The following is a 24,451-nucleotide window of genomic DNA, read 5'->3' as shown; positions in this document are numbered from 1 at the left end:
AAAGATGGATTAAACTTGTTATCATTTCATGCATTTGTTGCTTACTTTATGTTCATGTTTAATTTCGGGTGGTATGAACATATACTTAGTTAATTGCTAATAAAACTTGACCAACTTAATTAAAAGCGAATGCTATTTATGCCTTAGCCATACCTTGAATTAGCCTTACACTACACTATTCCCCACGACTTGTTGAGTACCAACCATAAGTGTACTCACCCTTGCAAAACCGCTGTTCAGACCAAGCTAGTTGGGAAGAGGAGTACTACCCCGACTTCGAGGAGTTCTAGGCGTACGTTTCTTCAGTCAGCTGCCTGTGGAGTCGTCGTCATCTTTGGAGTTCCGCTGCGTAATAATTAGACTTTGTGGTTTATGTGAGACTTTCGGTCATGTAATAATGGTTAATACTCTCTTTATTCGATTTAACACTGTCTTTGATATTCACTATTGTCGTACATGTGTGTAACTTGATCCTGGCGCACATGTATTTAATGCACTCGATTTTGTCCTTAAAATCGGGTGTGACACGGATTATCCTAATTCTCTTTTAAGGTGGGTGGGATTATGCAAATTCTCTTAATGTGCATCATTGCTAGGGAAAATTTTGACAAGATTCACCCTCCCACCTATAATATAAAATGTTAGCGTGACAACCAGAATCATATTCCGCGTAACCGCTCGCACAATCGCCAAGAGCGCACGCAGCAGCAGGAACGGCTGGTCGGTGCGCGTCGCGTGGATTTTACTCTATTGCCCCCGCTCGGAAGGTTCCGGAACCCACAGACGCTTCCGGAAACAAGACGTTCCGCTCTCTCAAGCTGCTTAAATCCCCACCCACCGTCCCGTCTCGACCTCACGGTTCCCCTTGCGTCTAGACGCTTCCTCGCCATTCACACGCATCTTCCTTCTCTCTCTACAGTTCAGAAGTCAGCAGAATGACTCATATCCTCCACCACACCATGCGTAGAATTTCTCTCTCTCTCTTTGGATTTTCATCTTCTTGTTCTGTTATCCTTAGATCTTGGTAGAATCTTTTTTTTTCTTTCCTTTTGTTTCGGTGTGTTTTTGGATGGTGTTGTCCTTGACCTGAGCGGGGGGCTGCACGCGGCGACCAGCGGGAGCGGGACCGGCAGAGGGCGCAGGCGCGGCGGCCGGTGGCCAAGGGGCGCGACGACGGGCTCACGCCGGAGCAGCGGCGAGAGCGGGACGCCAAGGCGCTGCAGGAGAAGGCTGCAAGGAAGGCGGCGCAGGCTGCGGGGGGCGCCGACGCCAAGGGCGGCAAGGGCGCCGGCAAGAACGGCGTCAAGAAGTAGCCGGGGATCTTCAGATTTAGAGAGGAGGCATCGGGTTTAGCCGGTGTCGCCGGATCTGTTAAAATTGCGTGGTGTCGTAGCGGATAGACGATGAAATCTCTCTCTGTCCGTGTTGGAAGATCTGTGTTGCTTGGATATGGAAAAATCTGGAATGGAATTAGGTTTCGTCGGTGTTCGCCTTGCATCTACCGGGTTAGAATACCGATTACTTGCCGCATTCCCATCAAAAGATATGCTAAGGTAATTTTCATTTACAAAAGGACGACCCCATGAAAATTCATTTACAGAAAGGATGAGCTTCCGATGATCTAAGAACCAAATAATCAGCGGAACATCGACAATTAAGAGGACACACGTCCGTAGGGACAGGAAGCTTTTTATGCAGAGTATTTAAGAGGACACAGTAGTGCTTATGCACTCAACATGGTTTCTGTGTTCAGTATTTACAATTTACAACACATGATCCTTCTGTTGTTTTGAAGAGCTATTCTTAGTTTTCCCGTATATAAGATTGCGTATGTTTTCGCAGACCACGAAGTATTGCTGATCACTGCACACTAGGCTCAATCGACATCAGAACTCTTCTCGTCACGGGCACCGGTCCATTTAGCGACCCGGCCGTCCCAGGATGAGCTCACAAGCGTGGGTTCAAATGGGTGCCAGCTGCAGTCTCGAATCGCCGTTTGATGCCCTTTAAGTTTCGCTACTTGCGATCCGCTTACCTGTAACATGAAACGAAGTTGAGAAACAAATATGCAAAGAGTTCTTGACGTTGTTTATGAATTATGAGCAACTTTTTGCTCTCTTTTCTTCTGTCAGATTGTGCACAAGTTTTCCCAGCGTGTATCTAAAAGTTTTGCTGTCAAAATGGCATGCTTTCCTCGCGACAAGGAGATTAATTTCTATAAATGAAGTGCATGCCAAGATCAGCCATACCACATCATAGATGTAAATGCTCGAATCATATGATCCTGTATATATGTACTTTTGCCCCGTGCTGTAGAAACAGAAAAATTATACATCAATGATGTAAGCACCTAGATATACCGTATAAATGGAATAAATGGAAAAAGGTTACCTATACGCAGGAGAAAAGTAGCAACGGATCAATGTGCGGAGGACTGAATGACCCCGGTATGTAGCTAATGACTGATCATGGGGATGCTTTAATTGTTTATTCTGCTGTGGATACCTCGAAAGTCTGTAGTCCCAAGTGGGGGCATCATCTGCACAACTGCACGGAAGAATAGACTAGCATCACACTGTAAGATGGCCAATAAATCAAAATCTGAAAACCTTTTTAAGATAAGAGAATGGAGTCGGCAAACTGGCCACTGTTGAGGGAGGCCCACAACACATGACCCTCATCTCATGTACATCAGACACATTTTAGATCAGTATCTCAACACATACTCCCTCTTATTCCACATATATGTTCATTTGGTTTCCACATTTGGTGTGCACATGAATTGAAGTGGGTGGTCCATCAATGATTGTCAAAATATTAAGATAAAAAGAGGAGCAAAGCAGAAAAGGAGGCAGCAAAAATGTTCCTTTAAGTTGTATATAAATTTATATTGGTAGAAGATCAGGAATGGCTAGATGGACTTGTATTTCGATTCCATGAGAGTACCTATCAGCATTAGACATCATTTTCCTAATGTCCCACAATTTGATTGCTTGGTCCTTTCCATTGGATATGAAACTTCGGCCATCTCCACGGCTATCAATATGTGTTACCCCATGCAAATGTCCAGACAAAACTCCGGCAGCTTGTCCTGCAGACAAACATCGTCTGTCCCAGACCTGCAGACTACAAAGATCACATACCGTAGCACTGATGAAATGAGCAGAATTTAGAACATCAAACGTTTTTCTTCGTATTTTCCCAGGGAAACTTCAGAATATCCAACCCTAAAGCACTGAAACAGACTGCGAAAAAATCCAGAAGGTTGAAAATACAATCACGGGCACAAAAGAAAGATTTGAGGTTTTGATGTGCCAATTTCATCATCTGAATCAGTTATCCTGAATTAAATTTGGACACTAGTTTCATTTGAGAATTAAAGTCAGAGTGATATGCAATAAAAATAAAGAAATAAGCATGCCATGCTAGAATGTTGCAGTAGTTAGTTTAACATCTAACATAGTCAAAACATCTCATTTTATTCATGCAACAATACCAAGCATATGGTATCAAGTAGCAACAATAAGAAGATTAAGTAAACGCTAAATATTTGACCAGCACTTCATATTAAGGTAGCATAATAAAGAATCAGTATGTCCCCACTTTAGAAAAGGTCTTACTCCCTCGAGGTTTTGGTCCATATAACCTCTGAACTGCTAAAACAAGGACACTTCAACCCCTACTGGCATTTATCTTTTTTCTTTCTCCTTGTAAAAGTTGTATTTTGAGTTTGGCTGATGGTAGATAACATCATGCAATATGTTACAAAATAGTTCCATGTTTTTTTACTGTTAGCAAACATTTTCATATCTTGAGGGTTAAAGCAGTTTCACTGCTCCAAACTTACATTGATAGTCATGAAAATATTTTGTAACAAAGGCATGATTCCATATATCATCGCACAAAATTTCAACTTGTAACACAGCCTGTGTGGAACGGAAAGAGGATAAATGTGCTAGGTGGTAGTAAAGTGACCCTGTTTTTAATTGTTCAGGTGGATAGTTCTGAGGGGCTATCCAGACAACTAAAAGTCTCCAGGGAAGTAAAATTGATTTTTTTTCCCATAAAGAAAATGGAGTAGCACAAAAGGCACCTTAGAAATACGTATGTCAAGGTATGATGAAGAAATCAGAGAAATAATTCGATCAAATATGTTAATGGAGACAAGTTTACAAAATTTAGAACAGCGACCTACTTTGCATAAAGTGTCGTCACTTCCAGAATATATGAGATGGCCACTTTCATCAGCAAATGCTACTGTGTTGACATCAGACTGAAAAGATGAAAATTGAATGACAACATCATTCTGTAAACCAACAGATAAAATATGAAGTATAGAAAGACTATCAAGACGGTAACAATCACAGAATAGCAAATTAGTGAGGTTTCGGTAGCTGTGACAAGGCACATATTACTCCCCTCCGTGGGATGCATGTGCATCCTAAAACATTATTTTACCCTTTTTATCATAAAAAATATTCAACAAATAGCATAAACGAAAAAAGGTTATCACAGTTGGAGACATTTCCTATGTGTGGCCTAGTTTATTTGGATACTATCTGAAAGAAGTAGTCAGCTTCACTCCCGTCGACTTTCACGAAAATTCACTTCTCACCCACAATATTTAAAACCCTCAACAAGAAGAGGAACTCATCAACCAAGCCATAGGATGTGGGTGCAGAGCATGAGGAGACGAGGCATTGCAGCTGGGTCCATTAGGAGCCCAATCGACAGGTATTTTGACTAAAGAACCATTGAGCTGCACACTCCTTTTTTACCAGTCCCAGTGTCCACCTTCCACTCCAAGGGGTTCACACATCACAGTGTTGGTTGAGTTTGCAAAAATGCTGCTGTATGGTACAACCAGCCCAAGCAGGAAATATCAAGGAGGGCAGATGGAAGGGACAAGAGAGGAGGAAAGGAGAACACTTTGTGTTGACTAGGTCTGAGGACTCATATTGTCAGCACTGTGGTATGAGCAGCATAACCTAAGAGGAACAGTGGTACAGCAGCAAGAATGAGTCCCGGGAATAGATGGATAGTATGAGATTGGAAGCCTGCCTTTTCTTTCTTTCAAAACTAGGCTATACAACTCCTGTATAAATCCCTTCCATTTGACTTACATATGGGCCACATGATGCAAGCCCTACTTCAGCTCATGCTTCAGTGGTCCTACTTGATGGATCATAAGATTTTGTCCATCATACTCTGTTTCCATCCTTAGTGAGGGCCTCTCATATTTCTGCTATTGTCTTAAGCTTTCTCTGCCTCTTCTGTACAGACAGAGACATCTCTCTATCCAAAACTAGCTTGTATCCAAACAAGCACAGCTAGAAAAGGGCTCATGTGCAACACACAAGTGTTCCTAAGGGTTGATTTGAAATGGGGGTGTCAATCTATTCTTGATCAGGAAAGAGGCATCACTGCCTAACCATTCAACACCACATGACAATCAAGTATTTCTCGTGGTTCCACGTCTAGAGTAAAATCAAAAAGACCTGGAGTCATGTACCAAAATAGTCAGGGACGAAAATTGTGATGCACTTGGCTTCTTAGAAAAGCTCCAAACTTGTTTGCTGCTGTGCCAATCAGCTCCATAATCTCTAAGGGACAGAAATTTGGATACCACCAGCTCCATAATCTCTAAAGGCCAGAAATTTGGGTGCCATCAGCTCCACAATCTCCAAGGGCTGGAAATTTGGATGCATATGCTAGTACCTCAAAAAATTTGGCATGGTAGACATCCAAACCCAGCGAAGGAAATAAATCAAACCAGGGGCTCCTGTGTCTTTTTTAAGCACAACAAAACAACTAACCTATACCACCATCTACCTTTGGATCCAGAAATATCACTTCTTTCTTCTGAAACTCAAGTCTACACTTAGGACATTAATACTGCCACTTGCCAGAAAAGGGCAGGACATAAGGATCACATCTTTATAAGCATCAATGGAGTTTCTTGGAGCAACGAGACAATAGAGCAACCAGGTTACGAACATTGGAGTTGGAAATCAACCCCAATCTCCCAAGAGTGAGATGTGAACTAAAAAAGGGCCCACGTACAAAACATAATTTGGATCAAGTAAAAAATTGATGGCTTATGTAAGCCAAGAAAGTAAGCAATTTGTCATACTGTATGAGCAGGTAAACGCAATGTCAATTTGTTTGCATGCAGGTCATAGACATATATTGATTCATCATTGCTGCCAGCAACAAGTTCCCGGCCATCAGAGGAGAATTTCACAGAGAATATTCCAAATGAATATTGAACATCTTCATGCTGTGAAAAATCCAATCCATCATGAATGTCCTGCAGAAAGATGTGTAAAATTGTTCTCAATTGTAACCATTTAGACTTCGTAAACAGTGAAAAGATATTATGTCGGTACATTTTTCAAAATACAAAGAAGTAGGTGAAGATTTAACACCAGCATAGGCTGGAAACATTCCCATTGTCAAAAAAAAATGTAAACTCCAGCTGTCCAGCACCAGATCCCAATATGAAATAACACAAAGGTATGACAAAAGGTACAGTGGCTGCTTTCAAGCACCCAGAATCATTCATAGCAAAACAAGTGAATACCATCTCCAAAGACATCTATATAAGTTCTACCATGTAAACCAAGCTTGTCAATACATTTGTACTATGATTGATAAATACACTAGGGGAGGTTCAGAGGTTGCTAACAGGTGTATCTTGTCTTATAAATATTTAGCACCATCCAGTTGATGGATCGAATTCCAATTTTAAGAAATAAGAAGTTAGTGAGCTGGCTACTATTTTAGCAAGAAACAAATCCAAAGCCCTCAGAGGTTCTTTCACTTAAAATGGGTTTAACGCTTGTACGTTTCGCTCTATTTATTCACGACGGAAGTAAAAATGAAATGCAGTTATTGATGATTAACATGAAAATTGTATTAAATAGAAATATTTCTAAAAGTTGATCATTTGCTGTGCAAAACCAGGCATGTGAAAGTAAGAAAAACCCAACTGTATCTCACTTTTTTTACCCTACAAAACTTGAAAAGTTCGAGCATGAGTGCAGCATTGAAAGAAAAGAATCTAATAAGAACTCACAGTGACATTAGCATAGGATTCTCTTGCAGCATTCCCAACATTGACAATATGGATAATAGGTGCTAGACTAGAGTAGACCTGCAGAATTAAAGATAAAAAATAATTATTGAACCGAATATACAAGCAAAAATGGGAAAAGGAGAGAGTATTCCACAGGGACTGATGAAGTATGTCTATAAATAAATAATATGCAGACATGAAGAACTAGCATGCATTTGCAAACCTCCAAGAATGCTCGTACCAACACATGTCATTTCATTGAAGGACCAAAAGGATTTAATGAGGTCTAAATTGTACACGTAAACTTCATTGTCTTACATGTACTTTCAGTCATTATAGTTTACTTAATGGTTAAAAAAACCTCAATACATTTAATGTTGGTAGCTTGACACAGGTAAGATCCATGTGAGCTGCACAAAAGAAAAAAAAACATTTCATTTGTGAATACTAATCTTTTTGGTAAGTCCACTTCCCAACTTCATCACGTTTCCACTAGATGAGACTGGATGCTGCCCATCCCCCTACCCCCTCCCCTCAAAAAGAAATAAGGAAAAAGGGAAAACAGAAAACCTGTTGTAAACATGTAACCATACAAAAATCTTTTGCAAAGATGAACCCACATTTAGTACAGTTATACCACATATTTTGGTTTATTTTTTCATCTGTTGAACAGAGTTGCATATGAAATGCTTCTTCTCAATAAGAAGAACAATGAAAGAGATTAACTGCAACGCTGGCTGATGAAGTTGCACAATGGAGTTATACAAACCAAAAAGGCACAAAGTCATGTTGAATAAGGGTGGTGAGCTAGAGGAGTTAAAAGCCAGAAGAAACTTACAAGATATCGCTGATCAGGTGATAAGGATACATCACTGATTGTCCATCTCAAATTTCTAGCATGAATGTCCTTGTGTATCCTCCAATCTCTGTCAACATCATATATTCTTATATGACTTCCCTGGAAAAGGAAAAGAAATGTTATATGCTTTTCATAATTTTTTTTCTCTTTTAAAAAATGCATAAAATGGTGACAGGAAAACAAAAACAAAATAAACTGCAGGAAATTTGCCAACTCGAACTTTGTAAAACCTTTACTATTTTTTGGTTGAGCATAGCATACCTGAAAACCAGCAACAAAAAGAGTACCATCAGCAGAAAACTGTGAAACATAAGCACGAGAATCCATCCTATCCAACAATTCAGGACCGTTCATTGGAACATAGCGACCAAGAACAAATGCACGGTCACCTGAAGAGAACTTTCCCTTTCCAGAACAATCAACCTCCCTTCCAGATAACAACTTGGCTGTTGATATTATGCCTCTGTTGGCACCCACGGACTTGTAAATGCTTTCACTAAGTCCTGATCTCATTCGAGTCATATGGAAAATATCGTTATGTAATTTTGAGAACTCATCATTCACTTGATCTGAACTAGATCCATCAGCATCCTGCCCTTCAGGCTCATAGTATTCATCTTCTAGCCTACTCATGCCGTAACCCATTGGTTCCTACTGATGTCTTTTGTCGATTTTCTCTGCAAATGCCCACCGATATGCAGACTCAAAGGCTTGCTCATGAAAATTGTAAGGATTTCAAGGAACAACAAAATATTTATGTCTTTGCAATTGCATAAAGGTGCAGATATCACATGGAAGCACCTTTTGTTGGCCATGGTTATGGAATGTGATTCAAGTAACTAGAATTAACAAATCCAACTCAAAGCTCTGCTCCATATACAACCTAGAAAGTATGGTAATGTGTTGTGATAGTATCGAAAGTTGAAACAGTGCAACTTCATATGCGAATATGAAGGAACAATGATTTACTACAGATAATTAACAAGTCAAACTTTATTCTTAGCTCGGCGATAACATATTCAAATAGTCAACGCTAAAAGGTGCAGCAAATTTATCAATCCTACCACTACCAGAAAGGTCTTAGGAATTTTACGGTAATATACTACCTTACTCAAAAACATAAAGGTATTCTACATTACATATGCAGCAGTGTACTGAAGTTGGGGATGGGGAACATCCTCTCTCTCCTTCTCTCTCTGGAAAAACAAGCTAGGTTGACCTTGCGATTTGGAATTTCTTATAACTTCGATTATCTGGATTCCTAAGGCATCAAACTGCACATAAATCGGCGTCTAACTAGAGAACTACAGAATTTGGATTTGATCGCCCACAGCCACGACAAAGAGACTGTCCCCTAGAACATAAGAAGTTCCCAGTACTAGAACAATGCGTCGAGGAAAGCCTCCTTTGCTTACCAACGAGTGAAGAAATCAGTGGAAGTCCTGTTGAATTTCCACCCCACGGCAATCCAGCAACAGACGATGGCAGGCGGGGTCGCCGGGAAGAGGAGGGCGAGAGAAGAGTTCGTGTGGAAGGCAGGGCCTAGCTTGTCGCGTCCCCTCAACTTCCGTGAGGCTTACCTCGATGAAGCTAGACGAATTGCGGCGGCGCCAGAACTGGAGCGGGTTCGGAGCCCAACGGCCAACGCAGCTCGGCGGATTCTGCCGTCCTGCTCGCGCCGCGACGGCTTCCCCCTCACCCAGGAGTGAGGAAACTGCTGGATATGACTTTTCCTGTCTCTTTCAAGTGGGTCCCGCAAACTGACAGCCATCGGTGGCCAACCGCCAACCAGACACGGGTGGATGGGTGGGTCGGGCCGACGAGAAAACTGGGCTGAATGCGCGGTTTATTGATTGATCTTGCCCCGTGCGGCCCATTTACATGGTCGACACGACACGACACGACCAAAATATTCGACAGGTTATAATTTTATATACTCTCAATCAGAAAAAACGACAGGTTTGGGGACGAGTTCTTAGCAATTTGTGTCATGTTCAACAAGCTTATAATTAAGAAATGTTCCCGTTCCCCGTAATTTCTAGACCTTTTATGCGAATAAAATATTCGATATTACGATTCTTACTGTTCGCACATAAAAAATGACTGTCAAAGACGACGAAACTTTTTGCCAGGTATACAGTGGCTGAGCAAAACACCAGAGCGCATTGGAAAATGGAAACACAAGCTAAATTTTGCCAGCATTGAGCCAGATTATAGGGAACGACGAGAACTTCCGTACAAAGCACACGACATGGAACTGCACATACACAATTACAAAGTGTCAACAACTTCTGGTATATCTGGGAATGCACAGGATGCACATCGTGATATACTGAAGTTCTACATTACATAGACATATCACCAATGAATCACATGTTTCTAACCTAAGCTCTTGTCTTTGGCAATGCCCAGGATCAGATCTTGACTTGGGCAATGCTGCAACATCAACTCGTCTCAGGCAACATGCAAAAAACAGTATGGTGTGCACGCCCGGTAGAAAGTTACTCGAGTCCAAGCTGGTTTGCTGCCACACTCTTGCAACTTTCTTCAGTCATTCCAATGCCAGAGCGCATAAGATTTAGACCTGTGAGCAGACAGGGAAAATAAAACAGATTCTTAGCCGGTGAAAAATCCCACAGGGCAAAGCAAAACTATCCATCAAGCATGCGTGAAAAAGTAAGCCCATGATTCCATGTAGAACAGTAACATGATCTGTACCAATGTGGGCATAAGTGGGAACAGAACATTTCACAATCAAGCCTAAATAAGTAAATATCCTTCAAGTCATTTTATCAAACTTTCACTGTTCTCCAAATGAACTTAAAGAGTTGGACACATAATAGCCAACCATTTCTGTTACAATTTCCAGTACATGAGCCATAACATCACTGGTGTCATTTGGGGAATTAAATATTTAATAGCTCTGGGGTGCGCACTCCATAGTCACAGAAAGCTTGTTTGGAGAATGGAGCAACTCTCTGCTGATTGACCTTTTACTCAACTTACCAGTATCATAAGTGCACAAAATTGTATAGTAGCGATGGACTTTAACCTAAAACTACATAGTGATGGTTCGTAAACAAAACTGTTAATAACCATATGGTTCTGTGAGCTAAGAAGACCAACCACCTATCATCCTAAGAGCTAAAACAAAACTGTCAAAGTGAAGCCTTGATGATGGGACATCAGCATCAACCAGGTTGTAAATTAGGATCGTCTATGCAGCTTAAATATATCATTGATGCCGCTTTGACATGCAACAATACGTAACTACATTAAAAGCATGAGGCATAACAATGATGCAAAAGAATTAAAACAACTCTGCTTATCTTAAACCACCTACTTGCGGCTCAAATCTTTAGGGTCAGATACTTCCTCAAAATTAGAACTTTTAATTGAACAATACAGTAAGACACTGAAACCAAACATAGCTCAGCATGAGGCAATAAGAAGTTACAGAAAAATTATGCACCATATTTCTCTTGATCAGATAGCAGTATAGCGCATACTGCACCCAAATACCTTATCGAGACAGTCTGAACTAGGAGCCTAGGTGTCTGCAGCATTGGGATTTTCTTCTCTATGAAGAGCCTTGAATGGCGTCAACTGGCTGATGTGAGCTCTCAGCAGGCTTAGTTACTGCTTGCCATCTCTCACTATGTCTTGGTTTTGCTTCAACTCATCTTATCAGAAGCTATCACATTCCACTCAGGAACAAGGACACATCTTATCAATCTGCAGTGAGAAGTAACAGCTGGGCATAATATTCACTCATGCTCCACCAATAATTTAACTATGCAATATCATAGGTGTGTTGGAACCATAATCCTTACAGTCAACACTAGTACCACTAACAAAGTAACAATATCATTTCTTTGTTTTTATCAGATCCCCATTTGTACTATCTAGCTATGTATCACCAATACTTCATGTAGGCCGCCGTACTTGTATATGCTACAACGTGATATGGACTGATACGTGTAGCAATTGCAATTTTAAGATAAAGAATATAATTGGCGGTACGGCTTTCGATACTTGCTGATACACCACTGATATTTTTCTTCCCGTCCATAAATAATCGTGGCTTTCGATACTTGCTGATACGTCCACCGAATTGGAGAGAGCTTGGAGAGGGGTCTGGGTCTGAGAAGAGCACAAAAATCCAAGGGTACTGGACTGATGAGGCAGGCGTGGGCGACCCGTTTTGCTAGTCGGTGGTGTGAAACAGTGAATTGAGTTGGGGAAGAAAGAAGAGCAGTCATGGCAGCTGCTGTTGCATGCAGTGAAAGGAGCAGAGGAGCTATTAGGCTAGCTGAGGTCCTTATGTAGGCTATGTGGGCCACCCGTGGTAGTCACTACAGCAGAAACTTCGCATCAAGCTGCAAACAATAAAGCAACAGTAGAATATGTCTATAGCGGTTAAAGAGAGTTATATAACACCTGAGAGTTGGCATATAAAGGAACTAGATTTGAGCATGATGTTGGTACTACATTATGCAAACAAAAATAATAATTCAACTTGTCTTAAACCACCCACTTCCAACTCTCATGCAGTGATTTACTCAACAATAAAATGAAATACTAGAAGATAACATAGCAGTAGTACAATACACGTTCACCAAATACCTTAAAAATGTGATCTAGGAGCCTAGGCGCCTGCGGCATTGGCATTTTCTTCTGCGTCAAGTGCCACGACAGCTTTCTTCAGGAGAGCCTCAACTGGCTGGTGTGAGTTTTCAACAGCCTTGGTTATTGCTTGCCATTTTTCACCATGTTTTGGTTCAGCTGCAACACATCTATTCAGAACATCCTTTTGTGTATCCACATTTCCATGCTGAAGTTCAAATTTATAGTACAATGCCCAAAAATCACCAATATCAGGAGCGAGAGTAACAGCCCTGTCCAACCAAGTCCTAGCTTTATCAGCCTTCCTTTCATGCCAGAAAAGTTTGGCCACAGTTGCAATGACATGTGGATCATGATCACATCGCTTAATAGCATCCGAACTCTTTCCTTTACACTGGGGGCGTGGCGCCATCTCAACCACTGCAGCCCAAAGAATACCACTTGTTGGACACTCTTGTAATGCTTTGGCCAGTAGAGCATCGGCTTCCTTTTTGTTCCCATGCCTCAATTCAGCTAGAATTGCTGCAAGCCAGAGTTCAGGTGTAGCTGGGTTCTTCTTTCCTGCCATTGTAAGGACAGCACGCAATTTACTCAAGCCACTAATCTTCTCCTCAAGGCTAGCTAGAGAGCCAAAGAGGGATGCAACTGGGGCAGTGCTTCAGGCCATTCTCATAAATCTCCTTGGCCTTCACTCCATGACCAATCCGGTTTTCCATCTGTCCCAGCATTAACCACAATTTGAAGAATGAAGGGAAAAGCTTCAGACCTTCCTCTAACAACCTCCTTTCCTCACTCAGATTCCCCAATTCCCTCTCAACAATTGCAGATTTCATCCAAACCCTCTCAGTGCCTCCTCTTTCCCTGGCCTTGGCCAAAAGCATTCTTGCTCTCTCTGGCTCATTGTTCTCAAACTCGAGCTTGAATGCTGCCAGCCAGATCTCTTCTGAATTGGGAATAGCAGCATAAGCTTCCTGAAGGATGGCCCAAGCAGCAGGCACGTCCCCAGCCAGCCATTTCTCCTTTGCAGCCATAAGCCATGACACCTCAGCTCGTGGATTGTAGTTAACAGCCTTCTTGAGGAGCGCATCAAGTGACTCCCTACTCCCGTGGCTCTTCTCAAGCTGAGCTGCTTTCAGCCAGATACTCTTCTTAGTAAGGAACACAGTAAGCGCATGTGCATAGATGGCACGTGCTGTTTCAATTGAACCATGCTTCTTGCATTCCTCAGCATCAGCAACCCATGTACGCTTCCGATCCTCGTCATCAACACCAATGCCAATAGTGTTCTTCACAATAGCCTGGCAAGTCAACACAGATCCAGCACGCTCCGCTGCTTCTGCTTCCTTTAGCCAGGCCTCCCTATCAATATCCATTCCTTCTCTCTGTAGAGATCTGATACCTCTCTCGATCACCTTGTTAACCGATTGCGTGTTCCCATTCGCCTCCTCTAGCTTCGTGGCTGTAATCCATATGGCAGGCTCCTTGGGGAGCTTCTCCCTTGCCTTGTTAAGTACCTTCCTTGCTTGGTCATAGGTCTCCAGCCTGGCAAGGGCAAGCCAAAGCTCAACATGCAGCGGGCAACACTCTACAACCCTGTGAAGCAACAGCCTTGCATCCTCCTCATTCGCAAGCTCAACTACAGCCTTCCACAGCCGGACAGAATCAGGGATGTGCTCCAACCCTTTCCTCAACACCCTGCTCTTATTCAGATCACTAGTCTCCAATTTTGCTGCCTGCAACCACAGCTTCACAGAATTTGGACTTGACATCACGCCCCCGCAATGACAGCCTTTGCCTCATCTGGACTAGCCAAACGGCACGCCTCAAGCCAAACATCCTCGTTCTTGGGACACTCCTCACAGCCACGCTGGATGAGCTGCCAAGCAGCCTGAAGCTTGCCGGCAATCTCTTCAAGCCTAGCAGCAGCAATCCAACCGGGTGGGTGCTTAGGGTTTGTCTGCGTCACCGACTTGAGCAATAGTCGTGCCTTCTTGATGTCAGAAATCTCAGCATCGCTAGTAATCTTCATGCTTTTTAGGTCCGTCAAGTATCCCGTGGGATCAACAACAGTGAGGCTGGAAACCGAATCTGACAACCTATCCAACTTCAGTGAAAGCACAGTGCCACGACCCTTGCCCACAGCTGTGAGATCAGTAACAGGAGTCTGTGCCCATGGCGTCTCAGTGCCACCAGCCGCACGGCTCTTGGGGTCAAGCGCCGTGACATGCTCCTGCTCCTGCCGAGCCTTCTCAAGCAGGGTGTCCGGCACCGGGACGAAGCTCTCGAACCGCTTCTTCTTGTTGCGCAGCGAATAGTCCCCAATCTCCGGTATGCTCTCCCACTCGTGCGCGGACAGATCGGCCAGCTTCCTCTTGAGGTCCGCAAACTGCTCGGTGATCTTTGGGTTCGACGCGCGGTACTTCTTGATCTCCTGCTTGAGCCGCGCCTCGCGGCGGTCCTTGCGGCGCGAGTCCATCCTCTGGTCGATGCTCTCCCACACCGCGTCCGCCTCGCGGTCGTCGTCGTCGTAGTCGGCGCTGGAGAAGAGCCCGGCGTCGTTGCCCTCGAACTCGTCGAATTTCTGGTTCTCGTCGTACCCCTTCTCCTCGTCCCCGCCACCGTCGTCCTCGCCGGGCGCCTTCCCGCCGTGGCCGACGCCTGGGCCGGCGGCGGCGGCGGAGCGGTCGGCCAGGTCGGGCGCCGCGCGGGCCGGCCCGATATCCGAGCGGGTGGTGAACCCGGTGGCGCCGCGGCCGGGCACGGCTGGGCCGGGTCGGTGGGGAGGAGGCGGCAGTTGGAGAGGTAGCAAACGACGAGGCGGCGGCGGCGGCGAGGTTGGCTCCGGGATCTTTTTGTTTTGATTTGAGGCGGTGCGCCGGTGCCGGGAGAGACGGTGGCGAAAGAGGCGCGGGGCTGGGCTGGGCTTCTCGCAAGGTGTTGGGCCTATGAGAAATTGACCCGTTTGAATCTATGGCTCTAATGGGCTATTGCTCATTCGGGCAGCCTAGCCCCCATTTGAGATTCCTCACAAAAAGCACAGCTAGCTCGTGTGTGACTCGTGGTGAGCTGAGAGAGCCGAGCCGAGCTGATGAGCTAGCCCTCTCGGCTCGGCTTGTGGGCTCTTGGGCGGCTGGGCCTACACCGGCACAGGCTCTGGACCACGCCCGGTGCAGTAACTGTGCCGTCTCTCTTTCTCTTTCTCTCTCCCCTCCCTCTTATCCATAGCGCAGGACAGGAGAGAGAGGGAGAAAGGGAGGCCCGGAGGAGGGGACAGTGGCTCGCACCAGGTGGCAGGTGGATACGCGAGTAGATAAGCGAGCAGCACGAGGGCCAGGCTTGACTTTCCCCCTCCCCCCCTTCCCACCGGCATTATCAGCGGCCAAAATAATAGAGCCCAGAGAGAGAGAGAGAGAGGGTGCTCCAGTACAGTAGACCACACCACCGGCCGCAGGACTAGGGGGGGGAGGCTGCTGAAGTCTGCGTGCGCGCGCGTGGTTGCGTGGCCGCGTGGGCGGAGAAGAGAGAGAGAGAGAGAGAGAAAGGGGGTATAGCCGTATAGGCCGGGTGATCGATGGGCGTCGCGCCAGCCAGTACCGCGTGTGGGGGTTGCGGCGGACACGTTTCGAGCTCCCGCTGGCGCGCGCGTCGCTCTCCGCGCAAAGCAGCGCAGGGGCAGCAGCAGAGAGCCCGCCGCCTCGTCTCGTTGCGCTTGGTACCTTGCTGCTGCCATCTTGTCCGTCCTCTTTCCTTGCAAATCCTCGCTCTGTTTTACCGTGTTCTCCGGCTCCGGAACCCGGCCGGCCGTGCAAAGTGACCCATCATCATCAACATGCGTTTACATAAGTTAACCTACAGCTCACTCAGACATGAGACATCTAGCCTCGTGTCCATCCAATTATTGGATTTTTAGGTTATTATCCATCCATTTGATCTAGCATTCTATCCTCACCGCCCATAAAACCATTGGCGGAGGTGGGTGAGGCCAAAGGTGGCCATGATCCACTCAAAGTTTAAAATTTGTATAGACTAACAGCGGTAAAATTAGGCTAAAACATTGCAAACGTCTAGTATACCGGCCCATATACACTGAAGCTTCGCCACTGCCTATAATCATCTTCACTATTTCGTTGCCATACTAACACCTAAGGTTTTAAATAGTCATTTATAACTCCACTATAGTTATTTGAGACAAGGTATCACTTTTTTTCTCTTGTACAATTTAACCGCTACAGTCCGCTATTAGTTGTTTTAGAGTCTACCCGCTATATGCTAATACCATAGCCACCACCTATCCAAGGGAAAGATTAATGGACACATATTACGTTAATAATATCAAGCGCAAAAATCAGGATGAACTTGACAAAATAGACGTTTTGATCTCTCAATTTTACTCTAAAGAACTTTCAGATTGGTCAATCTAATCCCTCAACAAGAGTCAAGTTAGTCCCTCAACTTTCAGATTGGCCAATCCAATCCTTCAACTCTTATTTTTTTTCAAACTTGTCCTTGTATTTATGTGGGGGCTCCATGTTAGCATGAGACTGATGCGAAAAGTGATTTTTGCCCTTAGCTCCTTCTTCCCCTCAAATTTCCGATGTTACAAGCAGAATATCAGGATGATCCGAAATGAATATGAGCATATATATATATATATATATATATATATATATATATATATATATATATATATATATATATATATATATATATATATATATATATATATATATATATATTTGTGTGTGTTTACTGAGACAATATGAATGCATACGTGGAGAGTATATATAATATACTACGAGCATGTGAGCACATGCCCACATGCCAATTTTAGATATGTATATATACATTGAGTTGTATATATACCAAATAGTATGAGTTAATACTTGTTTGAGTACATACATTTTGCATATCAATGAGCACATGCGAGTACGCATTATTCTTCTACATGGCTGTTTAGCATGTTCACACGCCGTGTAAATGCTACATAGTGCCCAACTGTGTCTATTTAATCATTTGTTTAGCCGTTTAGTTCGAATAAAGAGCTAAACGGTAGGTGACCGACCGTTTAACGTTTAGTATCATGGACGTACATTTTTTAGAAACCATTTTTTGTGTTAGTTAAAAAAAATATTTTTGCGTGTATATATCAAAGAAATATGAGCACATACATATTTGAGCTACAGGATCCAAATGTAAAAAAGATTTTCCGCATTAGTCTCATACCAACAAAGAGCACCACATCAACATAAGGACAAGTTTGATCCAAAACCAATAGTTGAGAGACTAAATTGGCCAATAATAAAATTTGAGGGACAGACTTTGGTCTCGAGACAAATTTGAGGGATTAAAATGACTATTTTTCTGATAAACTTCCTAAGCAATAGAATGTTATTCTCGCATCTTTTCTTTTTTAATCAACTGAGCTTCTTGAACACGCCCTTACCTCACCATATCCTCTTTCCATGATTTTTACCGCTTCATGCCACCGAATCTTGTTCCTTCTATGATCACACTAAAACGCCGAGCTCGATGGTCGTTGTGACACCCTGCGATCCTCAACACTGTCGCGGCCCCATAGCTGACATTATCGATTTACCGCCAATCACCACCATCGTCTGGCTAACTTTGCTACTAGCACTGGCTTTCATACTAAAAGTTTTTTACTAAAAGTTTTTTATACTGCCTCAGTTCCAAAATGTAGGTCGTTTTGTTTTTTCTAAATAAATAGATTTGCAACGCATCTAACTATAGGTTATAGGTTATGTTTTTTTTAAACGAACCAGGCAGGAGAGCTGCCAATTATATTAAAAAGAAGATGAAGTCTAGACTTGCGAAACAACAAATGGAAAAAAAACAAAACAAACACCGGCAGGTTGGATTGAGTCATCAACACGTGCCGCACCACACCATTGCACTCAACTCAACTCAACAACACATCGAACAGTTGGATTGGGACATCAACACATGCCGAGCTCAACTCCTGCTGCCGTGCGGCCTCCAGCGCTCCACCCGGTCGGATTTGGTCATCGACACGAGTCTCAACTAAACTCCACTCGGTCGGATTGGGTCATCTACAAGAGCCTCCACAATCTCTGTCCGATCGGATTGGGACATCGACACGAGCCACCACACAACAGGGCCACCAACTGGATCCTTCTCTTTTTGATTTTTTGATTTTTTTTGAAAGAAAGGAGAAAGAAAGGAGATAGGGTTATGTTTAGAACCTTTTCTGGTCCAAAGCTTTTTTTCAGTCCAACTATAGTAGCTTTCATCTGTTCTAACCAGAGAGGGTGGACACCTGAGGCTGAGCTACACGATTGGCACGATGCAATATTCTTACAGCCCAACATCGGTTGCTCAGCACGTTACCGCAACGAGCGGCGACCAAATCTCAGGGGATAGCCACTAACCTAGAATTACGCATGGCCCTTTATGTCCAGACTAGACTCGCCAGATGCTCGTGGATCACGGACGTCCCTTTTTCTTAAACCTATTTACGTGGATTACGAGAGCCAAGTGGGGGTATATACAAATAAAAAAGAAATTTCCATTTCCGCCACCCGCTGCGATTTCCATTTACGTCTCTCGCCTCCCGACCAATTTACCCAAAGCTGGCAATTTACCCCTGCTTTCGCAGCCCCGGAACTGGCGTGGTCCCGGAACTGGCGTCCACGTCCTTTTCCGAGCCCGCGGCACTAACCCCTCCGCTGATTCGCGGATTACCGTGTGCTATGCTGCCGCCGGTGCGTGCCCCACCGCGAGCTAGAGAGGGAAGGGAATGGGGATTGGGATTGATTTGACGTGGCGCGGCGTTTGCATCAGAGATCACTATAGGGGCCTTTGTCTCTTGAGGTGAGGAGAAAATGGCATGGACGCAAATACCGTCCACGAGGTCACGTTTAGGCCACGTTCGGTTGGTTAGAAATGGCAAAATAGGCAATTTGATCATGAATTTTGCATCGAAGGTCAATTTCGTCTCTCAACTTTAAAATTGACCAACTTAGTCTCTTAACTTTCGTTTTTAATCAAACTCATCCTTATGCTGATACGTGACTCCATACTTTCATGAAACTAATATGAAACAGATATGAGTAAATATTTATTTGGTATATATATTTTGCCTATCAAATTTGTATGATCACATGAAGGACTTTAAAGAGTACGAGTAGATACACTTTTTACAAATCATATTTTGTGTTAGTTTAAAAAATATATTGTTGTGTGCATGTATGAGGGGAGTATGAGCACATATATGTTTGATCTACATGAGCCAAGGGTAAAAGGGACCTTTTGCTTTAATCTTATGCAAACATAGAGCACTAATCAACACAAGGACAAGTTTAACAAAAATAAAAGTTGAGGGTCTAAATTGACTAATCTGAAAGTTGAGAGACGAACTTGACTCTTAGTGCAAAGTTCAGCTACCAAATTACCTATTTTGCCGTTAGGAATCAATCCCAACCGGAGGATTCCTTCACTAATTTATATAAGGATGGAACCATTCCTGACGTGGAACGGCCTGGAACGTGCTGAACGTGCTAACCGAACGGGGCCTTAGCCATTTAGGTTAACTGACTGCGACATAGGCCATGGTTCCTTCTGACTTGAAAATGAAAAAACAGAGCAGTCTTGATCACAGCCACTTATATACATTTGAAACCACTACATAGATTTGCTACATGAAGATCGCATCGTTAGATTCTTAGTTAAAAGATGTTTCCGGTTCAAGCAAGCGTCTCAGACTCTCAGTTCTCACAACGGGTTAGTCCAACGCAGACCTGCTTATGCCCGGACGACAAAGAAAGTAAAATAGCGTCCAAGCGATGTGCACACAATGTCACGGTGAGGTTAGGACCATTGTATGATGTGCATATCACACTGCAGATTTCCCTGTCCAAATACATCATTGTATTCCTTGGAAAAAGAACTAGCAGTCACGCATGATGCTTCTTTTCGCTGCAAAAAGAGATGGCGGTTGTTGATGTTGCTGCCACATTACAATTCAGAAATGATTGTACTCGATCACACACCCTTTCAAGTCCGTTTATAGGTTACGTCAATTTATGGTTCGGAATACGATAGCTTCTCATATATAGACAGGTTTTTCTCCCTCCCAATAGGACCCATCCGTGTCAAACAGCTTTCATCATGTGCCTGCGGCAGCACACAACTAGCCTGACCTGACCTTACCTGGGTGGGTTATATAGGACCTGGTAGGTCTGATTGGCCCGGCCCGGCCCGGCCCGGCCTGGCCTTGTTTGTTTTCTAGCTTAAAAAGAAACCATTCATGAACCAATCAAGGAGCCACACAAATGTTATCAATCCAAATGATAAGCAATCACATTGGCAACCACTCGATCTTTAAAACGATCAACTGTTTCTGGTCCAAAGCTTTTTTCCAGTCCAACTATAATTGTCGCCGAAAAGAAAAGAAAAGAAAAGAAAAAAGAATAGGCCAGATGCATGCAAGGGCCATAGTCTTCTTTCATTTGAAGGTGAATTGTATACAGGTGACAGGTGAGTGTCACCCAGGCATGTGCATGTACCGCAATAATTGCCATTGTTTTGTGGCCTTGAGTACTGGTCAAGGCATAGTGATTTCAATAAGGAAACATATATACTATATAGGAGTATATAATTATATATATGCACGTAGACGTTCTTACGCCTTCCAGGAGTTCTATCCAGGACAAGTAGACAGTATACTTTTGTCCCTCCAACAAATGCACTGGCGTGGGACACTTTTTTTAATTAAAAGAGAACGGCATTGGTTGGAACTGTTGGGACTTAGATTAGCACCAGCTAGTACTGATCCTTGATTGGAGCAAAAAAAAAAACATTTTCATTAGGTAAAGAGTTCAGCATCATGCTGTGTTTAATCGAGCCTGAATTCACATTAGGGGACGCTGTCTAAGCTAGCCGGCCGGCCGGACGGCCGGCGGCAGCCAGGAAGAATACGGGGATGTGGCGGGCCGCGCGGCCACGTGCAATGAGTACACGGCGGCTTTGGTTTGAGCGGAAATTCTGCGGTCCGTGCTACAGCTAGTGCGACGTGGAAAATAAAGAATTGAAATATACCAGCATGATGGGCTGAGATAGATGCTTTCAGATGAAAAATCGCCTAGGGCGTCGGGTCCCATCTCCCAATCATTTTAGTTGTTATCTGAATATATTATCATACGAGGCTCTTTTAGGCACAAATGATAGTGATCAGTCCTTTTGTACTTTAGGAAAATGTCAAGTGCGTGCTTTTCCGTATTTGAGCAAATGCTGTTTTTGAGTATCTACAGTGTAATTTAGATAACCTGAAAGATCAAAGGATTGTATATCCATGCATGTAAGAATTTACTGAAATTATATCCGATCCTTTTGAGGAAAAAAAATTAAAATAGCCGTCTGATGCGCATTTGCTCTGCAAGTTTTTTCTTTTTGTGCTTGGCATTACATAAATTTTTGTTCTATAAGTATAATCAACCGTTTCAAGAACAACAAGAGAAAATGAACAGAGAAGCTAACTTAGGAGCAAGAAAAAAAAGAAAGAATGCACATTGTTTACTCTATTTGTGTGGGCGACCAATAACGGTACAAAAAATAATCAGACACATTATATAATTACAATACGGCAGGTATTACTCCTTTTGATAGTATTATTTCCTTATGGCACAATGATTAAGGAAAATATTCCTACCTATCATCCTACTTATCATCCATTTAATCATGATATTAACACAAGCGATTCATTAAAGTCTAGACTTTTCGATACCTATGTTGCCAATCTTGGTTGAAAGAGTCTCCCATCAGACCTGAGATAACCATTAAGTGGATGGATGGATAGTTGGACCATCAAAAGAGAATTTTTCAGATTTATCAAAAGCGAAGGGAGGAAGTATTATATTTGCACGCAATTATTACAGTACATTTATACGGCAAGCAACTCAAATTTCAAACGGCGTGGATAACCCCGGAGCTGATCTATTTGAAGCCTTGTTACATCAAGGACAGTTGGCAAGATCCAAGCAGCGCGGTCTGATGCTAGGTTTTTTCTTTCCTTTTCCTTTTTTTTTGTTGGTCTAAGTTCCGGATGTGCTATTACTAAAGTTTAGCATGGTGCTAAACTTTAGCTAGCTAATGGGTAGAGGTGCTAAAATTTAGCTCCCGTTTGGATCCAGTGCTAATGGAAAGGTAGCACATAGAGGAAAGTCCTCTCTACTCTGCTTTTGCCTCCCTGTCCCCTCCCGTGCGTCCTGGTCCCCTCCCTAGCCACCCGCGTGCTCTCTGCTTGCCAAGCTGCTACGCTGCTCTGCTTGCTAAGCTACTACGCAATTTCAGAATGCCAACCTTCAACATAAATTACAGTCCCTTGGAGAAGAAGCCGCCAAGATTGGAGGACGGTGCCGTGGAATCCCCCTGGGAGAAGAAGTCCACGAAGCCCTCGTCGTCCTGCAGCCCATGTGGTTCCATCTCCGGCGATGGAGAACTGAGCTGGGTGAGGGGAGGAGGGAGGGTGCCGCGGCGCGAGTAGAGGTGGGGAGGAGCTAGCGACAATGGCGGCGGCGGGGTGGAGCATACGGTGGCAGCGGGGGATGAATCCATGGCGGCGAGGGGGGAATCCACTGTGGCGTGTGGCGAGGGAAGGAGGGAGGGTTCCGTGGTGCGGCTAGCGGTGGGGAGGAGCACGCGGCGACGGCGACGCGCGAGGATAGGATAAGGTTGGCAGGGGTATTTCGATCTTTTCGCGAGTTCCAGGTGCCCATTAGCACCTCCCCACCAGCTAATGCTTTTGCATCTTTTTGGAGGTGGGCTAAGATTTAGCCCTCCCCATTAGCCCTCCTGTTTGGATATACTAATGCATAAAGTGCTGAACTTTAGTAATTTCACCTATTAACATTTGGATCCAAACAAGCCCAAACGCTACTAGCGGTACTTGAGATAAGATGCCACCATATTGAGCTGGTTTAGACACCACGCTGGGGCTAAGTGTCAACCTAAATGTTAAGCCGTTAATGGCATGCTTAGGTTCGCAGAAGTTAGCTTAGGCCTGCTTACACTGGCTATTTCCTCCACTGATTCCTTTTGGCATACTATGCGTGCTTGTTAGACACATTTCGATCCACACAAACCCGTGTCCCAAAATACGCTACTCGTGCCATGCCTTTCGTAGCTTCCCCGACGAAGCAGATCACTCACACTCCACAGGATGCAGGGAGGAGTAGAGCTAGAGGCACTAGCGAACAAAAGGCGCTCCAAGGTAAACGTGGCGGCGAGAGGGAGGGAGCGTTTTTGGTTGGGGGCGCGAGGAAGAGGAGAGGCTTTCGTCCACACCATTCGCTTTGGCGATAGCAACAGTGGCACGGATACGTCCAGCGGATACCCCAACGTCCACGTACACCATTTCGGTGCACCTACTAGGAGTTCTCGCGCTCCGTCCAACCCCCGAGTCGAGCCCCAAGGAAAAAACATCTTCGCGGAGGGGACGAAGACGACGACGACGACGACGTCGACGGAGGAAAAGGCAAGCGAGCAAGAAAAGCAAGAGGGGAGGGAGGGACTCGGCAGGTCCATCCAAACCTTCTCGCGAAACACTCCAAAAGAAATAAACAAACAAAAACCAGGGGAGGAGAGAGAGGGAAAGGAGAAGAGGTAGAGAGAGAGGAGGAGAAAAAATATTGGCAGCTTGGGTAGTGAAGTGGGGCCCGCATCCCCCCGCGGGTTTTACTTTTTGAGCCGCCCGATTTTGTCGTCTCCTCCGTCCGTCCGGCTCCGCCCCCCGCTATTACCGCGCCTCTCCCCCTCCTCTCCTGTTCCCTTCGTTCTCTCCGCGCCTTATGAGAGGACTTCACACACCATAGCGCCTTCTCGCTCGTTCGCGTATCCACAGTGGGGGTCAC

At 44.2% G+C, this 24,451-nt stretch overlaps 1 protein-coding gene and 1 pseudogene across 1 annotated transcript; both read right to left on the bottom strand.

The window, feature by feature from the left end:
- Positions 1 to 1,654: 1,654 nt before the first annotated feature.
- Positions 1,655 to 9,646, bottom strand: LOC101755792 (LEC14B protein). Its single transcript, XM_004962060.3, has 10 exons — positions 9,353 to 9,646; positions 8,199 to 8,614; positions 7,917 to 8,036; positions 7,079 to 7,156; positions 6,134 to 6,310; positions 4,196 to 4,273; positions 2,947 to 3,119; positions 2,392 to 2,547; positions 2,250 to 2,310; positions 1,655 to 2,035 (listed from the first exon to the last, which is right to left on the bottom strand). The coding sequence occupies exons 2-10, from the start codon at positions 8,580 to 8,582 to the stop codon at positions 1,877 to 1,879; spliced, it is 1,386 nt and encodes a 461-aa protein (XP_004962117.1). The 5' UTR covers positions 8,583 to 8,614; positions 9,353 to 9,646; the 3' UTR covers positions 1,655 to 1,876.
- A 456-nt stretch (positions 9,647 to 10,102) lies between these two features.
- On the bottom strand, positions 10,103 to 23,156 carry LOC101779983 (annotated as a pseudogene).
- Positions 23,157 to 24,451: the final 1,295 nt, after the last annotated feature.

The sequence above is a fragment of the Setaria italica genome, chromosome III (assembly GCF_000263155.2).
Source record: "Setaria italica strain Yugu1 chromosome III, Setaria_italica_v2.0, whole genome shotgun sequence".
NCBI lineage: Eukaryota > Viridiplantae > Streptophyta > Magnoliopsida > Poales > Poaceae > Setaria > Setaria italica.
Note: the sequence above shows the minus strand (reverse complement) of the source record. Positions and strands in the feature narration are given on the sequence as shown.

Excerpts from the sequence above, each read along its gene's own strand:
- LOC101755792 (XM_004962060.3), bottom strand. The coding sequence starts at position 8,582 with ATGGGTTACGGCATGAGTAGGCTAGAAGATGAATACTATGAGCCTGAA. Across the intron at positions 3,120-4,195 it reads GTGACGACACTTTATGCAAA|GTCTGGGACAGACGATGTTT; the intron begins GTAGGTCGCTGT and ends TGTAGTCTGCAG. Across the intron at positions 2,036-2,249 it reads GCATTTACATCTATGATGTG|GTAAGCGGATCGCAAGTAGC; the intron begins GTATGGCTGATC and ends TTCATGTTACAG.